Below are 25,516 nucleotides of genomic sequence, written 5' to 3' on the forward strand. Positions count from 1 at the left end.
CATATTTGGAAAAGTGAGTCCTACCCATCATCCACTGATATGACTGGCCATAGAGAAGGGCCTGATCATCAACAGTGCTGACTGCCAGCAAGGGCTGTAGATTTCAAGCAGATGGGGAGGGTGCACAGCATTTCCGAAAATTATGCTGCCACTTTCTTCTTTATTTTAAATAGTTAGTGTTTCTTCTGGTGATGGTCATTGTCGGTGACTGGCAAAAAGTCAATTTTAGGAGCCCATTCAAGGACACAGGCATTTTTATTGGCCTGCATCCATAGTATTGTACAGAATCACATGCCACATAATTTTTAATCATTTCTGATGGTTGATATCCTCTACGACCCACCAAAACTGGGCAAACTAGCTTCAAGCTCCTGACTATTTTGTAGGAGAAAGAATAAAGAATATCACCAAATATTACCAAAGTGGTGAATAAAGAATAGTACCATGACAAGCCAAAGTTTTAGGGCTTTCTCTATTATTCTGCTCTTCTACATTAAGCTAACCAGAATACATAAACCAATTAATTAACATATCATGTAATTACTGTTTTATCAATACATCTAAAAACACAGATCTTATATCATAACTTAAACTGGAAAAAAAAAATGTGGTGATGCTTGGTTTCAGACTGGAACATCAATAAAGTTGTAAGGCATAGTCATTTGGATTAGCATCTCACAGTCTGCAGGCACTAAAACAGATGTTTTGAATCTCACTCAAATACAAAGCAAATGCCCTATTGAAAAAAAAAAAAAAGGATTATTCCCTTAATTCCCTGTCTTGTCCTTGCTGCAGCATTACTTAAAATTATTCAGTCATATGAAATTGGAAAGTCTATTTGATTTAAAAAACCTAGAGGCAGGAAGCCTGACTCTAAAGGCACATGGAGAGGGTGCTCTGACACCTGCTTAAAGACGTTAGCTCTGCTAAAGAAATTGCAGTCAATCCATAGGAAGTGAGAGAAATCTTTCCAGGTGGCTACAGACTAAACAAGCACACTAATATTGGGATGAGCCATTTGGTTAGTATTTGCTCCCACAGCGATGCTGGCAACAAGAGTCTTGGATGTCTGTGAATGGGGTGACGTCCTGTGAGGGCACCTCCTCTGAAACCACCCAGCCTTCCTGGGCTCTTCTTTCAGCAATGCACCCCCTCCCTTGCAATCCATTCTGGAAAACACTTCCTCTGAAGCTCTTTGCTTTATCCCTTGCATGTTAAACACCCAGAACTGCAAATGATATACCACACAGCTGCTGCTGGGTCAGCTGGTTGAGTGTGAGAGGGAATGCCCTGTATCCCTCAACTCCTACAGCCCACTCCACAAAGCGCAGGCTCCATGCTCTGCTTGGTTCAGTGTCCCTGCCTGGCTTGCAGAGCAGGACATAGTGTGAATAAGAAGAAATACATCAGGACTTGTTCTGTTTTAGTGCATGAAGGCTGAAAAAATAGCCATGGTTTTCTGTAAAAAGAGGTTGATTAGCTCTTCTGTTGATCAGTGAGTGCTCTTTAAAGAAAGCACTTCTGGACTAGCTGTAGCCTTAATTGAGTCAAATCATGTCACCTGTTTGAACTGTTCTACTTGCACAGCTCTGCATTTAGCTTGCAGAAGAAGCTGAGAGATAGCATTGATTCTTCAAGATCGTGCTGTGTACACAGCTCCAACACACACTGCCACCTGGATATCTTCTAGGACCAAGGACTTTTGTTCTGAGATGTTGTTGAGGCAGTAGGTCTGTCTGGCAATGGATACAGGGTGGCCCTGGCAGTCAGGGACCAAACGGTGTCCATCAGCTCAAACCTCTCTGTGGCTTTTGTGGATGAGCAGACAGCTGTCTGGTGGTGGTTGATCTCTCCACGAGGTCTCTAATCCATAACAGGCCTGAGAAAAAGAGACAGACACTGTGAGAAATTGCTCCCTGGGCCTGAATAGCTGTATTATCCCCACCAGTTCTGCCATTTCCCACTCTGAAAACTGAACCAAAAGCCCCCAGGTCTAGAAGCATCACAAGGCACACCAGTTTCCCTCATAAAGCATGTGATCTCTGCATATACTGCTCTATAACGATTATGTTAACTTCAGAATCAAGGCATCATTTCACAGCTCTTCAGAAGAAGCAACATGATACTAATTTTACAGTAAGCAGATTCAGAAATAACCACTTCTTGGTGCAGGTGACACTTATCTAACGCCTACTTTATTTTCCAAAGCTCTTTCTAAAATGAATTACTGTAATTTTCAGGGGAAAAGAATGAAGTGGGGTGTCAGGAACTTGTCCTGGGGTTTACCTAGGAGCAGTCTTGAACATGTGCCACTACAAGAGCTCTGCAATAGACATGGGCATCAGCCCTTCGTGGGGAATGTGGGAATGGAACAGTAAGAATGCAGGAAAATTCTGGGTTATTATTCAAGAAAATAAAAACTTCCAATGCTCAAGCTATAAGGAACATGAGCAAATGTTTCATTTAGCATTAGACAGACAAAAGTAAATGTCAGCACAAATAAAAGGAGCTCTTTTTACAGAACAGGCAGGAGACTCCAGAGACAACACAGAAGTCTGCTTTTTCCTGCCATGGAGTCCTTTCTGTTTTTCCCAGACATGCTGCAGGCAATGCTGCAGCAACACACATACCTGATGCTTGTGGATCCAGCAGCTGCTGGTCCTGAAATAGGCCTTTGCCAGCCAGTGCTCCCAGCAGGCTGGCACTGCCCTTGGTATCTGGAGGCAGCCGATATGCTGTGCTGGCTCAGGAGAGCAAGTTCCCTGCCTAGAAGCTGAGCTGAAGTTTCTTGATGAGCCCCTGACTGGCATTGTTGTGTCCACTGCCTGTCCTTACATGTCTTACCCTGTGGTTTTTCATTTCTCAGGGTCTTGCAGCAACAGTCATTACAGATGCAGGTGAAGGGCTTTTTGGAGATGATAGAATTAGACAACAGTTTAGGTTGGAGAACACTGCACATTCCCAAGCCTGTGACAAACCTGAAATGGGGATGGGGCGGGGGGTGGTGGTGATGGTGGTGGGGTGGAAAGCAGTGATGTAGCAGTTCATCTGACTCATAAATGACTGACCGAGTGAGCAAATGGTTTTGGAGAATGCTGTATGATGGAGTTGGGTAGGCAGATGTGTCCTAGGGCACAGAGAAACGCTGGCCTTGTTGAATTGCTTCCTCTGATAGCTGGGGGGGTTGGGTTACTCAGCAGCTTCCCTGTCAGTACTACTGGTTGTATGCCAAGCACTGGAACTGCTCACGAGCCGTGCACAGATCATCCGTCCTCCTGTTCTCAGGCAGAATCATATGTACATCACTCCTAGCTACTGTTTGCACTAACTTGTTTTAGATACCTGACTTGAAATTCAAGGTGCAGGAATAATCATGGATAAGTGGATACACATTTTTTTTTTTTTAATCAGAGGCAGAGGTATAAGAATAAGATCTTGAGATTAGCCTTAAAATTAGGGAAAGTGCCTGACTGTTATGGGAAATATTGCATTACATGCAAGGCTACTATCTGGCTGTTCATATTTTAACCCATGTAATCCTCAGGTGCAACATACAGAGAAGAAAAATCTTGTTGCTGACTTATGAGTATAATGTGCATGCATATATGCTTAAAGCCATTTTAGAGGGATATGATTGCTCTAGTCTATTAAAAACCCCAACTTTATCTAAGTACCTGATGTGCAAGGTCCGGGAGAGGGACACAATCTAAACAAATGTGCCACCAAAACCCAGCCCCAGGAACTTAGCTCTATGGCACCCAATTGATGGGGATGTATTTAACTACTTAGGTAAACATATATAGATGATGTATAAAATTTTAACTGAACAATTTCCATCATACTATATACTTTAAAAATTCCTAAATTTCATGTTTTTTTAATTTATTTTTAACTAAAGGCACACCGAAGGTTTGGCATGCCTGATTCAAGAGCCCAAAATAACACTCAACAACTTCCAAGGAGTGCAGATTATATTGATCTGATGCTGCAAACACTTTTACATAAAAGCTGTTTTGCTCAGATTACTTGTCTTTTCATGGTCTGAAGGATTATTTCTATCAAAAAATTCTTCTGTGAGAAAATCACACTGGGTAGGATGCACTTCTGAAGTGCTGAGGCATTTAAATACCTCTGCAATTCCTGACACAGTCTCAAGTCGCAGAGGTCAAGCGTATTTTTAACTGCCATGCTGAATAAAGGCTCCCTTGCTAAAGTTTTATCAGATATTTGTTAGTGACAGTGGGCAAAGGCTACTCTCTTTCTCATTATTTGAATCCTGGCCAGCTGCTTGTGATTTGGGATCTGCATGATCCATTGCCCTACCCTCAGGTAATACTAGATATCAAACCACTCTGTCAATCCTGTAACTGAATCCTAGCAGATTTGGTTACAACACAGGCAGATCTATGACCATTCACTTCTACAGTCATACAGGACATGCCAGTGGTATACCATGAGATGTTTGGGGCATTGTCTACTCAATCTAAAAAGATGATGAGTTCATAATAAATCATAATTAATCTCAAGAAATCATATGAAACCTAAAAAAGATCAGGTTAAATTTAAAGAGAGCATGAGATCATAATCTAAGTCTTCTGTGGTCACTAAACAATAGGCCATTCCTTCAGATTTTTCCAAACAGCTTCTGTTCTTGTTAAGGAGATAATGATTATATTACTGTTAATACACAAAGGCTATGAATAGTTTGATGATACTTATTTTTTTCCAAAACACATTATATTTTTCCAAATTTGAATAGATCCATTTTTGCTCTTCATAGAAATGTAAAAAGAGAACTTGCATGCTAATATTTATTAAAGAAAAAAAGGGTTCTTATTAACAATAGAAATACATTTAAGTTGTATTTTGTAAGCTGGTCTACTTAATATGTTTTTGGAATAACCATTATTAATGTTTCGAATATTATTAAATATGATATTCAACAAGTAGTTGAGCAGGAATTCTGCTTTCATTCATGTAAACGCAATTCCAGAAATGTTTTTTGCTTTCCTGGGTAGAAGACCACATTTCATTTTTAAACTCTTTAATGAATGCATCCCTTTGGTTGCATATCTTTCCAAAATTCCCAGTTGCCCAATTAAACTTCAATCACTAGCTCAGCCCCTTATTTCCGTCTGTACCAGGTGGGGTAAAATATAGCTCAGTTGTAACAGTAGGATTTTAGAATCACCTGGCACTGCCATAAATTAACGGCACAAAGCAAAAGACATAGGCACATCCTTCCTCTAGACTTGATGCTAAGCTGGTGTGAGAACAACTTTATTCCTCTTAAATCTACAGATCCATGCTTAAATACATCAATTGATGGTCAACGCAGCTGGCCACTTTGTCATGCTTAAAAACTGGAATGGATAATTTAGGGTCTGGCTCTGCAATACTATTTCCAAATTGCTGCTCTGGTGCACAGAAGCCAGATCTCATAAAACACTGCGCTTACTAATAATACACCTGTCTACACATGGCTAGTAGCATGTGTCGCTACTCAATATGAACCCATCCCCAGATGTTTAGGTTCAGTACCTGAGGAAGACTAGGAGAGATGGAAGTGTCAAAAAGAATCAAAAGAAATTCTTTCACTGAAGTCCTCATCATAGGTCTCCCTCAACTCATCTTCACATCTGTCAGTCAGGCTGCAGTCTTCTCCCTCTTCCTCATCACTAAGAGTTGTCTTCAGCACTTGGGCAGCTTTTTCTTGCTGACCTGTTTGCAAGTACCTGGACAACATTAAGTATCACACTTTTAGCTAGACTTTGAGCTGCGAATATGCAGCCAGTCAAGTGCAGCTTAGCATGGCCACACCGCCAAATACCCGCACAGTGGATTTAGTCACCCACTGTGATCTCCCACTTCCCTGGAGATACAGAAAACCATTCTAAATGGATCAGACATCTAAGCTGCCTGTGTCTGATTATCTGAAAGTATCCTAAAGTTAATAAAGTGAAATGGGGCAGCTTTAAAATACTACACAGTAAAGTAAGCTCAGAAAAATGAAGCTATTTTTAATTCCAAAACAACTATGAGGTGTTACACAACTCAGCTTGGTATTATTTTCCTTTCAACCTTTCATTAGATTAGGCCAATGTAATGCTTGCAGGAAACCTCATCCACTTTCATAGAATAGAATCATAGAATAACCAGGTTGGAAGAGACCCACCGGATCATCGAGTCCAACCATTCCTATCAAACACTAAACCATGCCCCTTAGCACCTCGTCCACCCGTCCCTTAAACACCTCTAGGGAAGGTGACTCAACCACCTCCCTGGGCAGCCTGTGCCAGTGCCCAATGACCCTTTCTGTGAAGAATTTTTTCCTAATGTCCAGCCTAAACCTCCCCTGGCGGAGCTTGAGGCCATTCCCTCTTGTCCTGTCCCCTGTCACTTGGGAGAAGAGGCCAGCACCCTCCTCTCTACAACCTCCTTTCAGGTAGTTCTAGAGAGCAATGAGGTCTCCCCTCAGCCTCCTCTTCTCCAGGCTAAACAACCCCAGCTCTCTCAGCCACTCCTCATAAGGCCTGTTCTCCAGCCCCTTCACCAGCTTTGTTGCTCTTCTCTGGACTCGCTCCAGAGCCTCAACATCCTTCTTGTGGTGAGGGGCCCAGAACTGAACACAGGATTCGAGGAGCGGTCTCACCAGTGCCGAGTACAGAGGGAGAATAACCTCCCTGGACCTGCTGGTCACGCCGTTTCTGATACAAGCCAAGATGCCATTGGCCAATTGGAAGGTAGACACTGTCAGGTCCAAGAATGTCTTACCAGTTATGAAAAGTCATTTTCTTGCTCTGCTAAGCAAGCAAGCCCACCCTGCCTATGCCAGTCTTCAGCCAGCTCTAGAGAGAGGTCAGAGCCTGCCCCGGGTTTCTTCTCTCTTTACCACCTTGCAGATGCTCCTGCGGGGAGGACTGATGGAAGGATTACCTCCGAAAGGACAGGAAGGCAGGAGGCCAAGACTATGCCCTGAAACCACCACCAGGTGGCTAAAGAGTTTATTTTATTATTATAGCAGAAAGTGAATGCTCGTTTTACTGCACGACAAGATTTCTCTCGTGGTCTCACCGCTTGTGCTGCTCTCTCTTTGCTCCCAGTTCAGAGAACGCATCTTCCTGGTGCAGATTGTCTCCTCCAGAGCTGTAATGGTTTTCTGTCCTCAGACCACAGAATTTCAAAGGGCTTGTTGCAAGTGGCTGCAAAGATGACAAAAGTTATCTTGATAACCTCAGGTGTTCTCCCCATCTCTATTGCTAGACTGTGGATTTTGGAAAGCATCGAAGCCCGCTGTTACTCCTGAGTTTTCAGATCCCCCCCTCATCATTTTCTTGCTCTTCAGTTTTAAGAATCCCCACGCTTCATTCATGTGAATCGCTACAGCTTGAGGAACCCAGAGTGGCAGTAAACAATTCACTCAGATGTTCAAATTCGTTTTAGAAAAGCTTCTCGTGCTGGGGCAGTGGCAGCAGAGTGTCAGGGGAGGGACACATTTTTTTCCAGTGGTTCTTTAACGTGTGTTGTCAGCATTAAGTGAGGCTGCTGACAGTGCAGTGATGCAGGTGTTCTGCGCATATGGTTTCCCTGATTTAGCATAGCCAGTTTGAGTGCATACATGTGCACCCGTGCTGTGTCAAACCTCAGGGTCCACAAAAGCTAAGCATGATGAGCCAGACTGCACCTCCTTCCACACATGGGTATCCTCTCACAAAGTTACAATCGAAAAAAGCAAGCTGACCCACGGGGCCGGGGTATCACCCCACTGCAAAGAGAAACAAAATTTGGCTTTGTGTTTGTTTAGTCAACCGGAATGACCATCAAATTTGGCAATCCTGCCTGGTGCTTTGCTCCGTCACATGACAGGAAATGGTCTCCAGAAGCCCATGCGTGATTTTCATGTGTTCATTAACAGATGATGATTAATTGCTGATAGCACATAGACACATTTGTAATATCAGGGCAAGAGGCTCTGTGTCCTCCTCGAGATCAATTGCATGTTGAGGGGCTTTTGGGCTATGGAGGACTGTGAGCCACACAAGCCACAGTGGGAGTTCAATTTATCCCAGGATTTATGGGGGTCACCAGGCAGTAATATTAAGTATACAAGAAAAACATACACCTAGCTTTTGTCTCCTTGCAAGAAGGGCCTTGGTGGGGTTCCCACATAAAACTTGACCGAGCCCTAAGGAAAAAGGAAAACATTTTACTACAGCATTTGACAAATTCTGCTGTCTTTGAAACTAGTCAACATAATGTCCCATAGAAAGGAGGATGTAATATTTCATGGTGCAGGCCTGACACTGCTGCTAAGAGGGAGTTTCTCTGTTTCTATGAGAATCCATCTCCTTCTGGTCCTGCCCTGCCTCCTCCACTATGCTGGTACAAACATTTATGTGACCACATGGTGAGTCAGATCAGGGAACAGATCTAGATTAAAACTAAATACGATTCTTGAGGTGTTTTTTTGTTGTTGTTGTTTTGTCTTACTGGGTTATTTTTCAGCTGGATCTTGATCAGAATTAGGTTCTCCATATCACTATGCAGATGCTCTTGCCAGAACAGGAGACAAGGCAGCAAAGGGGCAGGAAGAAGCAGTGAACATTTGGTGAAACTGTCTCTACCAGTGGTCTGGCTGCTTAAAAGTGCACGTGACAATACGGTCTCATTTCCTGCCAAGCTATAATCAGTTTCCATGGCTGTTTCTGAATTCTCACTCAGCTTTTGACACTACATTGCTTAATCTAGTTTGTCATCCTGAGTCCTACCTACAGCAAGGAACTGAGGTGGGACTGCCACCTGAGAGAAGCAGCCCACAATGCTGGGAAAACAAACACTATCTTCCTAACTAATCTACACTGTGCTTGTGGGGTTCCCTAGAAGCCAGGGCAGGATGTCTTGGGAAGTGCTAAATACTGTATTAGAAGTGAACACCCTTTCCCTCCAGCTGCCTCCATGAGACACTAACTTGGCAGGACTTCCTTGTCATGGTGTGAAAGGCAACTTTAGCGATGGACTATCATTGCAGTCTGAGCCTGTCAAGAGGGCCAGCAGCATATAAAGCGAGGAGTGAGGGGATGAGCAGGGGGAAGCCCAGATTATTTGCACCTTCTGCTACAGATGGAAATAAAAGAAAACCCAAGCTATAGGAGGTGAGTCTCATGGATGAAAACGTGCTGAACCTGATGTAGCTGTGCCATGGGTGAGTGGTATTCAAAGCACCCAGGCCTTCATTGGCAATAATACCATTCAAAAGGAGATGGAGGTATAGGAAAGAATAGGATTAAAAAAAACATACATTACCATGTGTCAAATCACTGCAGTCACCTGGAAACAGCTCATTGGAAACAGTGAGACCTGGAAGAGGACTGCCACTGTACAACAGATGGGCATTGCTAGTTCTCCCTGCAGTAGCAGACCACTGTGCAATTCCAGGTGTGGAAGTTGTCGAGGGTCTTGGGCTGCATCCTGATTGCCTTGCTGCTGCCCCAAGATACCGATCTGAGAGAGAGGTTTTGCTAGTGTAAGCACTGTTGTGCAAGGCTTCAGATCACACTATCACTGTACACTGTCAATACAGTGACAGCTGCTGCACTTGGAGCTACAGGGGACAGAAAAATCTGGCACTGCAACTACAAGAAACATGCTGGAACACACAAAGCCTGGAGGCAGTGATCTTCCTGGTGCTGCATGCAGTACCCTATAGCTCTCCTCTGCAGATAGAAGAACATGGGGACTCTGAGCTAAACCTAAATCCTTTCCCATCCTGCTCCTGGGCACCAGGTAGAGGCTGCTGGCTAAAGATGGAGTCAGGAACTGCTCTGTGCTCACCGCCAACCTCTGGTTGCCCCACAGATGAGCTTGGATGTGTCTAGGGCTCTGCTACTTCCCCTACCTGCAAGCCTAGGGTGAGAACAAGCTGCCTCTCCTCTGCTCCTCACCTGCCTGTGGGGGAACTGCTGCAGGCTTGTCATGGGCACAGTCCAATGCCTGGGTCTTAAAATATATTACTTAAATGCCCAGGCACAACACAGCTGGTGATGGCCACCTTACCAGAGCGATTAGTCAATTTAGGCAGGCCATGTACCAGAAATTATGGGAATCTGGGAATGGCAGTGGTAGATTTTTCCAGTACTGCCTCAAAGACAGATGCTTCACTACCACAGAAAGAAAGGTGAAAACTAAAGGCATTCTGCTACAAGGCAGAATGGATTATACAAAAGCTAGTGAAGTCAGGCAGAGCCATGCCTTCTTGCCTGCCCAAACATCAGCTGTCCTGGGAGCACAGCACAGCTGTTAGAGCAGCACGTGCAGCCACAATCCACAAGAAAGTGAATTTAATTTCGGTGCCCAAATGAGTTGTGTGCTTTGTAAAGTGTTGAGCGTCTACTAGCTCCACAGTAGAGCAATCAGCTCTGCAATAATATGGCCCCTTCCTTAAGAGTTGACTGTAGAGTCCTTTAAAATAACTTGGCCATAGTTGTTAATACAAACCCATGAAATACATAGTGTGTGAAAAGCACGGGAATCAACATTGTTATAGGAAAGAAAAAAGCATGGCCATGTCTGAACAGGACCATATGAGCTCATTGGTTTACAGCTGAAGGTAAGAATCTAAGTCTGGTTACACTAGAAAACAATACAAATTAACAATTTTGTGCTCTGTCCCTACTGCTTCTGTCAGCCCACTTTGTTAATTAATTTTATGAACCTCATATATATATACACACACCCCTGATGTTGCCAAATATATCACATATATATATATGATATATATATATACACCTGATGTTGCCAAAGCAGAACCACTGATGGATCAGATATTAATGGACTTCCCCCCTGCCATAACTACAGTTACAACTAATGGTTTAGACTCAGAGGAATTAAATAAATGACAAACATTATTACAAAACAAACTAAATTTTTAATGGAGTACAGTTGGCAGGCAAACCACAACTAGAGGGGGCTAGGAAGTCAACTGCATTGTCCACGCTAATGGGAAGCAACAGGAGCAGTTGTAGGAAATACTTTGTATTATTTAATGGTACATTGTAAAGTGCATGTGGCACCATACGTAAAAGCATGGGCACCTGAACTGTAACCAAGGCTACATGCAAGGGGACAACAGATTTATTTTCAAACCATTTACTCTCTACTAATGAATGTAATGGACTTAATCACAGAGACAAAGAAAATGGAACACATCTATTATGAGACCATGTAATCTCAGTAGCTAGGATGTTGCCGCCATTGAGGGGTGGTGATCAAATTGCCTTTCTTTCTATGAGATTGGAGTAGGAACTTCTGCTACATCCACACTACATGAGATCAATTGCTACCATGGAAAGGGCTGTGAACAGCTGTTGTTGAAACATGCGTTTCCAGGCTTTGTTTCTTCCCATCATGCAGAATGAACACTAAGCACAGACTCCCACCTACAGCTGGATTTGCTTGATGCTCTAGAAGTCATCTGTATTTTTCTGATCTTGATGCCCAATTTAGGACAGTTTTCATTTAAATCTGCACTGTACTGAATTCCAGCTTCCTCACTTCCCAAGTGAAGGAGACAATGTCCTTTCTCCCTTTGCTACCACTAAACATTGGCTTTGAAGAGTCCAGCTTGAACTTCATCTTTCTTTTTCACACATCATAAGCTGAAAAATGAATCCCAATAGAAAATCTGACATACCTAAACATGCAATGCCTCCAGCTAAACCACCTTCCTTGATGGATTCTTTGATTATTAGCCAATCCTCATGCATCTTTTTGGAAGGAAGGAGAGCAGTCTGGCTTGCTGGTATTTTGTCCAAATACTCCAAGTGGGGAATGAGATTTTTTACTTCAGCTCTGTAATTATAATCTGGTTCCTGGAGAAATTGAGAAAGTGGTCACATGAAGAGTGTATTTAACAGATTGTGGACTTCCACCAGCGACACAGCAGGATTCAAGTAATACAATTGCCATATAACTTGAAATACCTTCTATCGGGCAAACTTATTCAACTCATTCAACAGAAATAAATACAGTCATGAATTTCATTTCACTGTGTTTTCTCTTCACATAATTTCTACTCAAATTGATTGTGAACATGTCCTGAGCAATGTCAACACTTGCCCTCCACCCAAAGGCTCCTTTGCTGTTTGCCCTCTGATGACCTAGGCATTTGTCTTTGTAATATTACGTATACTGCACAAAAGTGTAGAAGGCCACTGATGCCCATGGAAAGCCTGGAAACCCTCAGCATTTGGCCAGCCTCTCTCTGTGCTTCTGTGATTCTCTAGTTGCTACATCAATACTCAGGTGATAGGAAGACTTGAAAGCATGCTGTGGGTCGGGGCAATCATAGAATCGTTTGGGATGGAAGGGGCCTTAAAATTCACCTAGTCCCATGGGCAGGGACACCTGCAGTAGACCAGGCTGCTCAAAGCCCCACTTGTCACGGATCTCCATCTGGACATGGAGCTGTCGATCACTACTTTCTGAATGTGACCATCCAACCAATTTATTATCCACTGAACAGTCCTCCCATCAAATCTATATCTCTCCAATTTAGAGAGAAGAATGTTGTGGGGGACTGTGTCAAAGGCTTTACAGAAGTCCAGATAGATCACATCCATTGCTTTTCCCATGTCCACTGTGGTTAACCCATCATAGGAAGCCACAAGGTTGGTCAGGCAGGACTTGCCTTTGGTGAAGCCATAATGGCTGCCTCTAATTACCTCCCTGTCCTCCATGGGCTTTAGCATAGCTTCTTGGATGATCTGTTCTATGATCTTCCCAGGCACAGAGGCGAGGCTGATGGGTCACTAGTTCCCAGGATCATCTTTTCTGCCTTTTTTAACAATGGGCACAATGTTACCCTTCTTTCAGTCACCAGAGACTTCTCCTGATTGCCGTGACTTCTCAATATCAGGAAGAGTGGTTCGGCCACCACATCAGCCAGTTCCCTCAGGACTCTGGGGTGCATCTCGCCAGGTCCCATACATGAACATATCCCAAGCACAAATAGAAGCTGAGTGGAAAACGGATTGAGAGTAGCGCTGAGGAGAAGGACTTGTGGTTGTCACTAGATGAGAATCTCAACATGAGCCAGCAAAGTGTGCTTGCAGCTAAGAAAGCCAACCATATCCTGGACTGCATCGAAAGAAGTGTGACCAGCAGGGTAAAGGAGATGATTCTTCCCCTCTACTCTGTTCTTGTGAGACCCCACCTGGAGCACTGTGTTCAGGTCTGGAGTCCTCAGCACAGGCAAGACATGGATCTGTTAGAGTGAGTCCAGAGCAGGGCCACAAAGATGATCAGTGGGCTGGAGCATCTCCCATATGAGGACAGGCTGAGAGAGTTTGGCTTGTTTAGCATAAAGAAGGCTCTGGGGAGACATTATAGAAGCCTCCTAGTACTTAAAGGGGGCCTACAGGAAAGCTAAGGAGGGCCTCTTTATCAAGGAGTGCAGTGACAGGACGAGGGGTAAAGGTTTTAAGCTGAAAGAGGAGAGATTTAGATTAGATATTAGGAGGAAATCTTTTACTGTGAGGGTGGTGAGGCACTGGAACAAGTTGCCCAGAGAAGTCATGGCTGTCCCATCCCTGGAGGTGTTCAAGGCCAGGCTGGATGGCCCTTTGAGCAACCTGATGTAGTGGAAGGTGTCCCTGCCCATGGCAGGGGGTGAAACTGGATGATCCTGAAGGTCTCTTCCAACCCAAACAATTCTATGGTTCTGTGAGTGTTGCTACACCTCCGGATGGAAGGAGTATTTCCATGCATTGTGTTTTTAGGCACATCCATAAACCAGATACAGTGAATGAACTGAACTGATTTTCTGGGGCAGTCTTCAGGGGTTTGGTGCGTGTTTTATACCATGACAGTAGTGATGGCTTATTTCAAAGTATGTTTTCTTCTGCAAGAGGTTGCATGCCACTAGTAGGTGCAGAGACAGCTAAAAAGGACTGCACTTGAGTCTCTTCTGTGTGCTGGAAAAACAACATGATTGCTCCCAGTGAACATGGGGGAAAGCACCAGAGCAGCCCCCTTCTGTATGTGTGAGTGGAGCTGTCATCATATAAAATGATTAACTAATGCAGACCAATACCTGGGGTCCTCTGAGCAGCAAGTCTAATCCAAAATGGTTACAAATGTGCTTAGAGCAACACTGTGAATTGGGCTGTTTTGGCAGTAGAAAGACAGCTTCATATAGCACCTTTGTCTTTGGGAAAAATAAGCAATATCCCAGGGCTGAGTCATGCTGATTTGCAATGGGAATAGTTTTGGTTAAAAGTCTCATATTACAAAAGGCAGCAAATGGTGCTGGCCATCTCTTCAACTTAAAGAAAGTATAAAGCAACAGTGCACTGATAATTGCAGAATGTGAGCAGACAGCTACGTAACCCAATTGCTTCATTCAGATAAATGTTACGCTTTTCAAGACATTGTATGTAGTATTAGAAAATGCCACAAAGCCAAGTCCTCATTCACTACAGAGCTGTCACAAAAACCTTTCTGTGGGACCTGGCTGTCTGTATGCTCCCTCCCTCCACACAATGCAGCGCCAAGACTGGCAGAGGGAACGCACCAAATTAGCATGTGTTTGTCGTTGTTAAGAGGCAGAACTAAATTTCTCTAACTAAGCCTTTAATCTTAGTTTAGAAAATGAGTCAACCAATTGCCACGCTACCCCGTACCACGTGTACTCTGAAGAGTGCCTGGGATACAGCCCAGTAATGTCCTGTTGGAGAGAAGCATCATGTTACGCTCATGTTACATTACTGCAACACGGGCTGCAGAATTTATCATCAGGTTGTTGCTCTTGGTTTAGATAACAGGCAAAGATGAGCTCATCTGAAAATCAAATTACAGAGAGCAAACAGGCCGTATGAAGAAAGAACAGTAAATTTATCTGACCCATTCTGTGGATTAAAATAAATAGGAGAGCTTTTACAGAGCTGTAGCAAGGACCAGATTACAAGAAGGAGTTTGAGGAATTAGAGCTGGCCATTTAGAGCACACCAAAGTAGGCCCGCATCTATTCTTTTCTACTTTTCAGGTGAAATATGTTGAAGAAATGCAAATAACATCAGTTGAAACCAAAAAAGCAACAAAGCCCACGGAGAAGCTCTCAGCAGCTGAGGACAGGGCTGGCTCTGTAACTATCCCATGGCTGAGCAGCTTACCAACACAGAGACTAGCTGGGAGACTACAGTAAACTTACAGCTCAGCATAAAACATACCAGCATGCAGACTCTCTCACCAAATTTTGGCTGGCATTTGAAAGCAAATATTTGCACAGGAGCAGAGACAACCATTTAGTGTGAAGAGGAGCAGTAGGGCACACCACCTTATACCATTCGTTGAACTCCCATTATGTGAAAACACGCAGCAGCATCCCAAGGACTGACTTCTTCAGCTAAACAAACCAAGGGCAATCAGACATTTCCCTATTACAAGTACATTTAAGGACTGAAGATATCAAGTGAAAACAATGTCCTCCAGAACTACCGATTTGGTAGAGCAGGAATGACAAGGGAGTAGAAACAGACTTTCCAGTCTGTTAGGATGTACCACGCCATTTTCGAGGTAGGAAGCTATGATAAGGAAGTGACAGAAGTTGTATTTGTTTCCGTGGGAGTAAAAGAATAAGCAGGTGTTCTTTGTCCTTCAGAAACAGGCAGTACTTTCTTCCTTTAGGAATATGTTTTTTCTTCTCATGATTGTATCTTCTGTTAAGGGACAAATGTTGATGGAGAAATCATTTTGGTTATAAGTAGTTACAAGTGTGGTCTCTGAAGTATACTTCTACCAGTTCAAAACAGAAAGGCAAGTGTATAATATTTTCTTTTGAATTCCAGAGAGAAAAAACATGATAGCTGAAGCATTACATTCTCTGGCTCCTTTTATGGAAGGATATTATCAAGCCAAAAATGACATCAGAAAAATGATAATAACTCATGTATCTAAAAAGTGCAAAGACTTAAAATATGCGCATACTTACTATATGATTGGGTTTTAGTGATACCACCTCAGTTCTCAAGTCTAAATCCAGGACAAATACTAAACTCAATCTTTTATGCAAAAGAATGGCATGGGTGTGATCACTTTGAAATGCACAGTGAAGCTATGGAACATGACACACTAGAGTCACAGTGCCAGCTCCTACCCTGCTCTCAGACCTCTGCATTATCAACCCTTTACCATGTCATTGGGGATTGCACCATCCTTACGAAGTGCTGTCTTGCATACCTATGTGCGTGTGCATAAGCCTGTGACCTTCCAAAAGACAAGGATGACAATATATTTTGTGCTGGCCATGAACTGTCACCTGATGACATGCATTAGACATGACAGCAAAATGAGGCGCAGTCTTATTTGACCAAGTTTTATAAACCCTGACTTTCCTCCAGTTACCTTTTCAGTACATGCCAAGTTGTTTGTTTTTATATCCCAACAATGCTTTTCTTTTTGAACCAGGGGAAAGTGAAAGAGAGTAATAGAGCTGTGAGTCTATTCACGTAGAATTAGATCTCCCTTGCTGTTCTTGCTGAGTGCCTTGAAACCCAAAGCAGATCATGTATTACTGTGTTTTCATCTTTGTGACGCACAGGATCTCATGCCCTCAACAAAATACATCAGCAAAAATTATTTTATCATTTCACTAAGTAAGAGGTGAATCACTACATTTTTATTTTCAGCTTTTGCAGAAGCTCTTTTTGGTTATTTAATTTTAACATTTCAGGGTAAAGGACAACAAGCAGTTCCTACAATGTAGCTTTTCCTAGTTATCTCAAGTACAACCTATCTGAGGGTTCAGCTTTTGAGTGTGGGGTGCTGGAGCACTTGCTGTTGAACTGGAGAACCTCTAAAACAAATGCAAAATGAGACATTGCAATCGGCACATCATTTAAGAAGAATATTGGCTGCTTTCTAGCCTGCTGCAAGTTCCCTACCAGCTAGAAGGATCCATACAGCTGGGATCCATGCTCTCCTTGGTCTTCCTTTAAGATATCTGTTTGCACTGCAGTCTGGGAGAAGACAGAACAGCTGTGTGGATCAGAACAGCTGATTCAGGCAAGAAGGATCACATTATTAGGAAACAGGCTTGAGTATTTACTAGCACTCTGTGTATTTTATTTCTGCTCATCTTGGACACATTACCCACAAAAGGACAAAAATGAAAGATGGGAAATCCATCCTTTCTCATCAGTCAGAATGATACAATAGGAAGATGCAGAAATGTTTCTCATTCTTAACTCCTGCTAAAAACCACTGCCAAAAATCAGCACAATATGTGTAAACCATGTCCTCACCTCTGCCGATTTTGCACTTGGCTTCAGACAAATAGGGTTGCCCTCCACTGTCAGGTGGCTCAGCTTGCAACAAAGTCTCAGGTACTGCATTTGGTTGATGTCCTCAACATTGTTCCCTTCCAGATCCAAAACCTCAAGATGATCCAACCAGGTCAGCTGGCTCAGGTCAGAGATATTGTTATAGGCTATATAAAGTTCCTCAGCAGGAGTAAACAGAAAAAATATGTAAACCACAGGCTTGCACAAGTAACACTCAAGCTTTGCAAAATATTTTCTAATATTTGAAACATTATGTGGCACAGCATGAAATTAGCACAGAAGTTAACATTTTTCAGGTGTGTCTGTTGCCATTTTAAATAACTAAGGCTAATATGGCAATGAATGCTATGATGCATAAGGCATCTTTCAGATCAGACCTGAATATTACACCTAATTTAAAAATAAATACTGTAGCATCCTTTAAACTAACACATGCAAAGTGTGAGAAAAGAATGAAATCTACAAGTAAAGAGAAGGGTGTAAACCGAAGATAGTTTTGAGATCATCCTTTGTCAGGACACATCTATACTTACTCTTAGAGAACCGCAGGCGGAGATCCCATCTAAATCTGAGAGCCCACAGGAAGCCATCCACAGGACATGGAGATGAGACAATGTAGTTCCAAGATCCCTTATAACAGAAACAATTCAAGCTCTCCTTGAATGGATGAAGAAACTCAAGACTGCTACTTCCTTCAAATCTCACATTGTTTATAAGAGATGTCATTAAAAATGTTCACCTTCAAAGAGGTAGAATAAAACCATACTGCGCTCTACCTCTCTTTCTTACACACATCTTTGTTCTTGTATGACAAAATGTCACACCAGTTCAGTTTGATTAAGAGTCTTCCAAGAGACACGCCATATTAATTCTGTCATAAACTGCAGGTAATTGGCAAGAATTGAGTGAGGTTTGCTTATGCTGGCATTATTTGCTTTACACACATAACCCAAATTAACATACTGAGCTGTTTGCACAGTCATCTCACTCTGTCCTCATATGGAGTTAACTTCTGGTTTTGCAGCTGAAAGGAATAGCATTCTTGCCAAATAATATTTCTGTAAACAGGAGAAAATTATAACCCTTTCCTACCTATTTTCCCTACCCTTTAGGTCTAGCAAAATATAAATAAGGGATCATTTGTATGAATTCCAAAGTTTCTGGTCCTAACCCAGAAATGCACATACTGACCTGCTTGTGTCCATGTAACGTCCCACTGATGTTGCAACCGTGTGTAAAACAAAGATAATGCAAAACGCAAAAATGGTGGCAAATCAAATGGAGGGATTAGTCACTTTCCATTTTGGTAACATTAAGTTGCATACAGCCAGTACTCAAATGTAAACAAAATATTATATTTTATCAAATCCCAAACCAATCAAAAGCTCAGAATTCTTAACCGTAGATGTGGTATCAGACTATCTGAATACTAAAGAACCAGACAGCTGGGAAATAAATACAAGGACAGTTTATCACAGGAAGTAGAGGCTAGCATGGAGTTCACAGAATCACAGCAATGGTTGAGGTTGGAGGGGACCCCTGGAGATATCTTGTCCAACCCCCATGCTCATGCAGGGCCAGTTGTCCAGGACCACATGCAAACAGCTGAAATAGTTCTTAAATAGAGATTCTTGGACTTCAAAAGTGTGGAATAGCTATCTTACATAATATCAATTTTTATAATAGACGTTATAATAAATAATATATACTTTAATGCACTGTCTAGGAAAAATTGCAGAAGATAAAATAATATGGTTATGGGGTCCTTTCTGATCCTGGAATAAAGGTACAAGTTCTCTTACTCATGTCTTCTCCTTATGGACCATGGGGAAAAAGAGCAGCTTTGCGTTGCCCTTTGAGAACATCTTGCAGTTTCAATGCAGCTTTGCAACAAAATACCCTACAGTCACTTTGCCTGCTTCAGGGATACAGCACAGCCAGGCAGTGCAAGAAGTCAGGAAGGAGTGCTTTCACAAGCAGGAATGTCTGTTTTTTGTTGTTTTTCCACCATCTGAACACTTGGGAAGGGCCATGTTGGGAAAAAGGAGACTGCCTAAGGCTGAATAAAGGATGGATACATGGAAAATTATCTCCAGACGCTTCTCTGCAATTTGCCCCCCTTAAAATGGGGATTTTCACTCCTCTGCATTCTGGGGCATGGCTTGTCCACAGGCTTGTTCAACCTATCTCACTTCATCCATCCTCTACCACTGCAGGGATCCCAGGCATTGAGTGCCCCCGATACCCTCCTCCCTGGATGCTGTAGATTTAAGTAAGCTCACAATGGATATACCATACTATGAGTTGACAAAATGTTTTATAGCCTTTGAAATACAAACAGTGCAGCTGATCTAGTGGCCAGAATAAAGCAAATAAGAAAAATCTCAGTCACACGACACATCTTCTGTCCATGGCTACTCCTCCTTACAGGAGAAAACCCTCAATTGACATAAATCTCAACACCTCCACTGAAGTCTGTGCACCTAGGCAATTTGCCCATACAGGCACAGCACACTGATGTCTAGTACAGAGATAAAAGGATAAAGAAAGCTATGTACACACAGAAACTCCCTTAATTTATAGACAATATGGTTCCTGCTACAAACTTGCTGCGAACTTACTTTAACTTGTCACGTGGCTATCAGCGCAATGAGGAACACCTACCATTGTGTCACTGTACCTATGACCAGATGAACCCCTAAAAAGATGGAAGTTCGTCACATTTCTTTCCGAGTATTCATTCAGATTCACCTGACCTGACGGATCAGGATGTCCCTGTGTATCATCACATCCCCAGCCTCGCAGAAGTTCTTCCAGGGACTATTTACATTGTGCATATTTTATAAATAAAACACACCAGTTCTAATGCTGCCTTAAGGAACAGATGCCTCCCAAAGTAATATTTACAGTAATTTATTATTAGATTTGCAAGCTGTATGCCTATAATAAGGAAGTGATATAGGGATTTAACATAGAAGGGACCACTTAGAAATATATTAGTTGCATATTTACGTAGACACTATGTACTCAGCGTGTGTGCCAATATCTTGTTATTTTATACACTGACGGCTAAATGTAGAGATTGTATGTACTCGGCCTTGTATTTTGTTCTGTCCTAATTTCCTGTTATTTTTGGACACTGCATGCTCAGCAAACGGGATGTAATCAGTCATCCTGTTATCCCTGTTATCTGTGGTCAGTCATCCTGTTACTCCTGCTATCTCTAAACACTGTACACTCAGCAAACGGACTGTGATCAATCATATAACTTATATACCATAAAAGGGAAACATATAGGATCGTGAGCCAAGGAGCTGACTGCGCAGACGCAAAAGCTAGAGAGTCATGGAAAGGACAAGTGAGGAAGACGCAAAAGCTAGAGGGTCATAGAAAGGACAAGTGAAAAAGGCTTTGCTCGACCACCAGGAGACTCCTGAAGACCACCGAGGGACAGGACTGCGGCTGCGCAAGGACACTTGAATATGCAAATTGATTTCCTGGAAAAGTAATGAATATGTATACTCGAGCTAGATAAAAGCAGGCGATACTTGTACTACGGCGCACATGTTAGGAGGAGTGATCCCCCATGTGCCCGGCGCCGCAATAAAGAATACCTGCTGCTCGATCGTGTCCGTTCTTTGACTCAATCTGGCGACCCAGATGGGACCCTCTCTGCTCGGCTGCAAGACCCGCTGAGAACAGGACTCCCTTGGGCGCCCCCGAGATTTTCTCGGAGGGACTCCTCGCCTCACTCGGATCATTGCAGGAGCAGACAAGGACTCCATCCGCTCTAAAACAGCACAGGTATTCTTTTTCCTTTAACGTTTGTTTTTGTTTTGGGGACCGGTCATTTGGGTAGCTTTCCATAAGACATAGAATTAATCTGTGCGGGATAGCATTTGTTATACGATCGTATTTGGTTTTGGGTTGTTCAAATAATATCTGTTCTGAGTTTTGTTTTGTTTTCCTTTAGCTCAGAAAAGGTTTGAATAACATTTGGTATACGATCGTATTTGTTTTCGAGTTGTTCGAATAATATTTGTTTTGAGTTTTGTTTTGTTTTCCTTTGGCTTAGAAAAGGTTTGGATAACGAATTCAGAGACAAGATTAATGGTTTTGGAAACTTATTGGTATTGGGTCCCAGTTATAGGAGGGATATTGGTGATTGTGGGTGTTTTGTGTTGTTGTAAGAAGTGTCCTGTTTGGTGTATAGTGTAAAGTACAAGAATGGGAGGACGGCAGAGTGGAGGAATTGTGGAGAAGAGCCCGTTGGGATGTGTTTTGGCACATTGGAAGGATGTTGGAGGAGTTAAGGGGGGGAATGTGAATAAGAAAACGTTGATTAAGTATTGTAATCAGTGGTGGCCATTATATAAATTAGAGAGTGGCGAAAAATGGCCATTTAATGGGACCCTGCAGTATAATACCCTGCTGCAGTTAATGTTGTTTTTACGGCGAGAAGGGAAATGGGATGAAGTAATGTATGCAGATATGTTCTTTACCCTAAGAAATCATCCCGAATGGCAGAAAGAATGCGGGATAAATTTAGCTCCCCAAGACCCTTTAGTGTTAGCTATAGAAAAAGAGCACAAGAAAAATGGGAGCAAATTAAAGAGATGTTGCTCGGCTTGTAGCATAGGACAAAGGTGCATAAAACTTAAAGAAGTAGAAGAAAGACTGGAGGACTATATTTCCCCACCTCGACCCCCTACCCCTCCTGGACCTCCTACCCCTCCCAGACCCAGACCTCTTATCCCATCAGGAGAATTAGATGGGGATGAAAATTCAGAGAATTCAGGCGAAGGAGTAAGCGATGATACTCCTGGCAGTGTGAGCTTTTCCCCTATCACAGCTCGTACTCAGAGCAAAGTGGGTCCAATAATTCAAGCCCCACTACGCCAGGCAGTGGGGACAGCAGGACCTACCAGAATTAAAATCCCCTTTTCAATGAGTGATCTGGATACTTGGCGGGAGATCGTAAAAGGATATCGGGATGACCCGGAAGGGGTGGCAAAGAGATTTGAACTCATTGTTAAAAATCAAGACCCTGACTGGAAAGATATAGATTTAATGTTAGATGCATTAACGGAGACTGAAAAACAATTAATTATCAAGAGTGCCCGCACCCAAGTCCAGATCCAGATTACGGCTGGGACCCTCCCAGGTACGGTTGAAGTCCACGTACCTAGGGACGATCCTAATTGGGATCCAAATAATGATCAGGAATATCGATTGTTGAAAAGATATCAAGAGTGGATTAGAATAGGCATTAAGACTGCCGTACCAAAGGCGGTTAATTGGTCAAACCTGTATGAAATCAAGCAGAATTTAGCAGAAACCCCCACTGAGTTTCTCGACAGGCTGAGGACAGCAATGAGAAAATATACTACTTTAGATCCGGTGTCCGATATGGGGAGGCAGCAGTTAGTGTCCTTGTTTTTGGGACAATCCTCAGAAGACATCAGGTGAAAACTTCAAAAACTGAAAGAACCTGATATTAGGGACTTAGAAAAATTACTGGAGGAAGCATGGAGAATTTACAGGAATAGGGAAGAACAGAGTAAGCAGAGGATGGAACAAATGATTGCGGAGGCAACGGTAGCAGCCTTAGAAAGACCAAGAGGCAGGGGACAGGGGAATAGACAAAGAGAACCACGTCAAACGTTACGATCAAACCAGTGTGCGTATTGTAAAGAAATAGGACATTGGAAAGGGGAATGTCCCAAATTAGCCAAAAGACCTCCTGTATTAGCCCAAATAAGTTCAGATCAATGAAGAGGACCGGGGGAATCTACCCTAGCAGATCCACTGGTTAAAATTGAGCTAGGGGAAGAAAAGAAAGAAGTGGATTTTCTCATTGACACCGGAGCCTCATACTCAGTACTAAACCAAAGACTAATGCCAAAAGATAAGGATTTTATAACAGTAATTGGGGCCACTGGGCAACCAGAAAAGGCTTATTTTTTAAAACCACTTAACTATCGATTGGGAAAACAAATTGGAATACATAGGTTTTTGTATTTACCGAATTCCCCGAAGCCATTATTAGGACAAGATTTATTAGAACAATTAGAGGCAAAGATTGTTTTTCAAAAGGGAAAGGTCAAATTCCAGGTACAAGAACAACAATTGGTAGAAGTTCTAAGTTTGGCATTATTACAAACTCAGCATCATTTAGAAATACCCACAGAAGTCTTAGATTCAGTATATCCAGGAGTATGGGCTAGTGAAGTGCCAGGAAGGGCTAAGAATGCTAGCCCCATAGTAATTAAGCTAAAACCAGAAGCAAGGCCAGTAAGAATTAAACAATACCCTTTGAAGTTAGAAGACAGGAAGGGAATCAAAGAAATAATTGATCGGTTTCTGCAATATAATTTGTTGACGGAATGCGAATCAGAATACAATACGCCTATATTACCAGTCAAAAAGGCAGATGGGAAAAGTTACAGATTAGTACAAGATTTGAGAGCAATTAACAAAATAGTTGAGGACCTTCATCCTGTAGTGGCCAATCCATATACATTACTCACCAAGTTAAAAGACACGTTACATTGGTTTACCGTGTTGGATCTTAAAGATGCCTTCTTCTGCCTACCGCTGGCTCCAGAGAGTCAGAAGCTATTTGCTTTTGAATGGGAAAATCCTGAATCAGGGAGAAAGACACAATTGACCTGGACTGTATTACCCCAAGGGTTTAAAAATAGTCCTACAATTTTTGGAAATCAATTAGCTAAAGATCTAGAAAAAGAATGTGTTCTATGGACTATAGAACTCCTTAATTTCCTGGGACTAAATGGATATAGAGTTTCTCAACAGAAAGCTCAGATAATTCAGCAACGAGTAACATACCTGGGACTGGAAATCTCGAGAGGACAACGGGAACTCGGAACTGAGCGAAAAGAGGCAATTTGTCGCACCCCGGAACCCCAAACCGCAAAAGAACTACGAACCTTCTTAGGAATGACAGGTTGGTGCCGCCTTTGAATATATAACTATGGTGTAATAGTGAAACCTTTGTATGAACTATTGAAAAAGAACCAATCTAAGATAGACTGGACCACTGAAGCAAGAAATGCTTTTAAACAGCTTAAGCAGGAACTGATGAGGGCTCCGGCCCTTGGATTGCCGGATGTTTCTAAACCGTTTTGGTTATTCTCTCATGAAAGACAGGGAATGGCTCTTGGAGTGTTAGCTCAGAGGCTCGGTCCTTACAAACGAGCGGTGGCTTACTTCTCCAAACAGCTGGACGAGGTAAGCAAAGGATGGCCGGGATGTCTGCGTGCGGTAGCTGCAGTCGTAATTAACGTCCAAGAGGCCCGAAAGTTCACCTTGGGGCAAAAGATGACGGTAATGGTCTCTCATACCGTTTCAGCAGTCTTAGAACAGAAAGGAAACCATTGGCTTTCGCCCCAAAGGTTCCTGAAATACCAGGCTATATTGGTAAAACAAGATGACATTGAAATAACTGTCACTAACATTGTGAACCCAGCCTCTTTTCTCAGTGGAGCTCGGGAGGAGCCAGTATCTCATGACTGCATAGAAACCATCGAAGCCACCTACTCAAGTCGCCCAGACCTCCAGGAGACTCCCTTAGAGGATGCTGAGGACTCATGGTACACTGATGGGAGCAGCTTTATAAAGCAAGGACAACGTAGAGCAGGGTATGCAATAACCACGACCCAACGAATAGTTGAAGCTAACCCTCTTCCTACAGGAACCTCAGCACAGAAAGCAGAGATAATTGCCCTTACTAGGGCCTTGGAACTCGCAAAAGGAAAAAAGATAAACATTTGGACCGACTCAAAATATGCATTTGGAGTAGTTCATGCACATGGAGCAATTTGGAAAGAAAGGGGACTATTGACAACTCAAAAGAAACAAATTAAACATGCGGAAGAGATATTAAGATTACTGGAAGCAATTAAACTACCAGAGAAAGTGGCCATTATGCATTGCCGAGGACACCAGAAGGGGAATACAGATCCAGAAGTGGGAAATCGATTGGCTGATAATGAGGCTAAGCGAGTGGCAGAAGAAGCCCAGGTTTGTGCTTTGATACCGGGCGGTAAACCAATGAATTTTGAGCAACCACCTAAATATTCAAAAGAGGATCTAAAACTGATTGAAGATTTAAAAGGTAGGCAAGGAGCAGAAGGGTGGGCTCAGTTGGAAGATGGCCG

The 25,516-nt window shown here is 42.7% G+C and overlaps 1 protein-coding gene across 1 annotated transcript in view; it reads right to left on the reverse strand.

The window, feature by feature from the left end:
* Positions 1 to 236: 236 nt before the first annotated feature.
* LRRC56 (leucine rich repeat containing 56) overlaps positions 237 to 25,516 on the reverse strand; it is a 68,188-nt gene continuing 42,908 nt past the window's right edge. Inside the window, 10 exon segments of the mRNA XM_069857886.1 lie at positions 237 to 1,879; positions 2,631 to 2,829; positions 2,832 to 2,978; positions 5,542 to 5,735; positions 7,075 to 7,202; positions 8,121 to 8,185; positions 9,304 to 9,501; positions 11,690 to 11,867; positions 17,298 to 17,495; positions 17,870 to 17,966. Coding sequence (XP_069713987.1) covers positions 1,687 to 1,879; positions 2,631 to 2,829; positions 2,832 to 2,978; positions 5,542 to 5,735; positions 7,075 to 7,202; positions 8,121 to 8,185; positions 9,304 to 9,501; positions 11,690 to 11,867; positions 17,298 to 17,495; positions 17,870 to 17,966 — 1,597 coding nt within the window. The 3' untranslated portion in view covers positions 237 to 1,686.

The sequence above is a fragment of the Phaenicophaeus curvirostris genome, chromosome 5, assembly GCF_032191515.1.
Source record: "Phaenicophaeus curvirostris isolate KB17595 chromosome 5, BPBGC_Pcur_1.0, whole genome shotgun sequence".
NCBI lineage: Eukaryota > Metazoa > Chordata > Aves > Cuculiformes > Cuculidae > Phaenicophaeus > Phaenicophaeus curvirostris.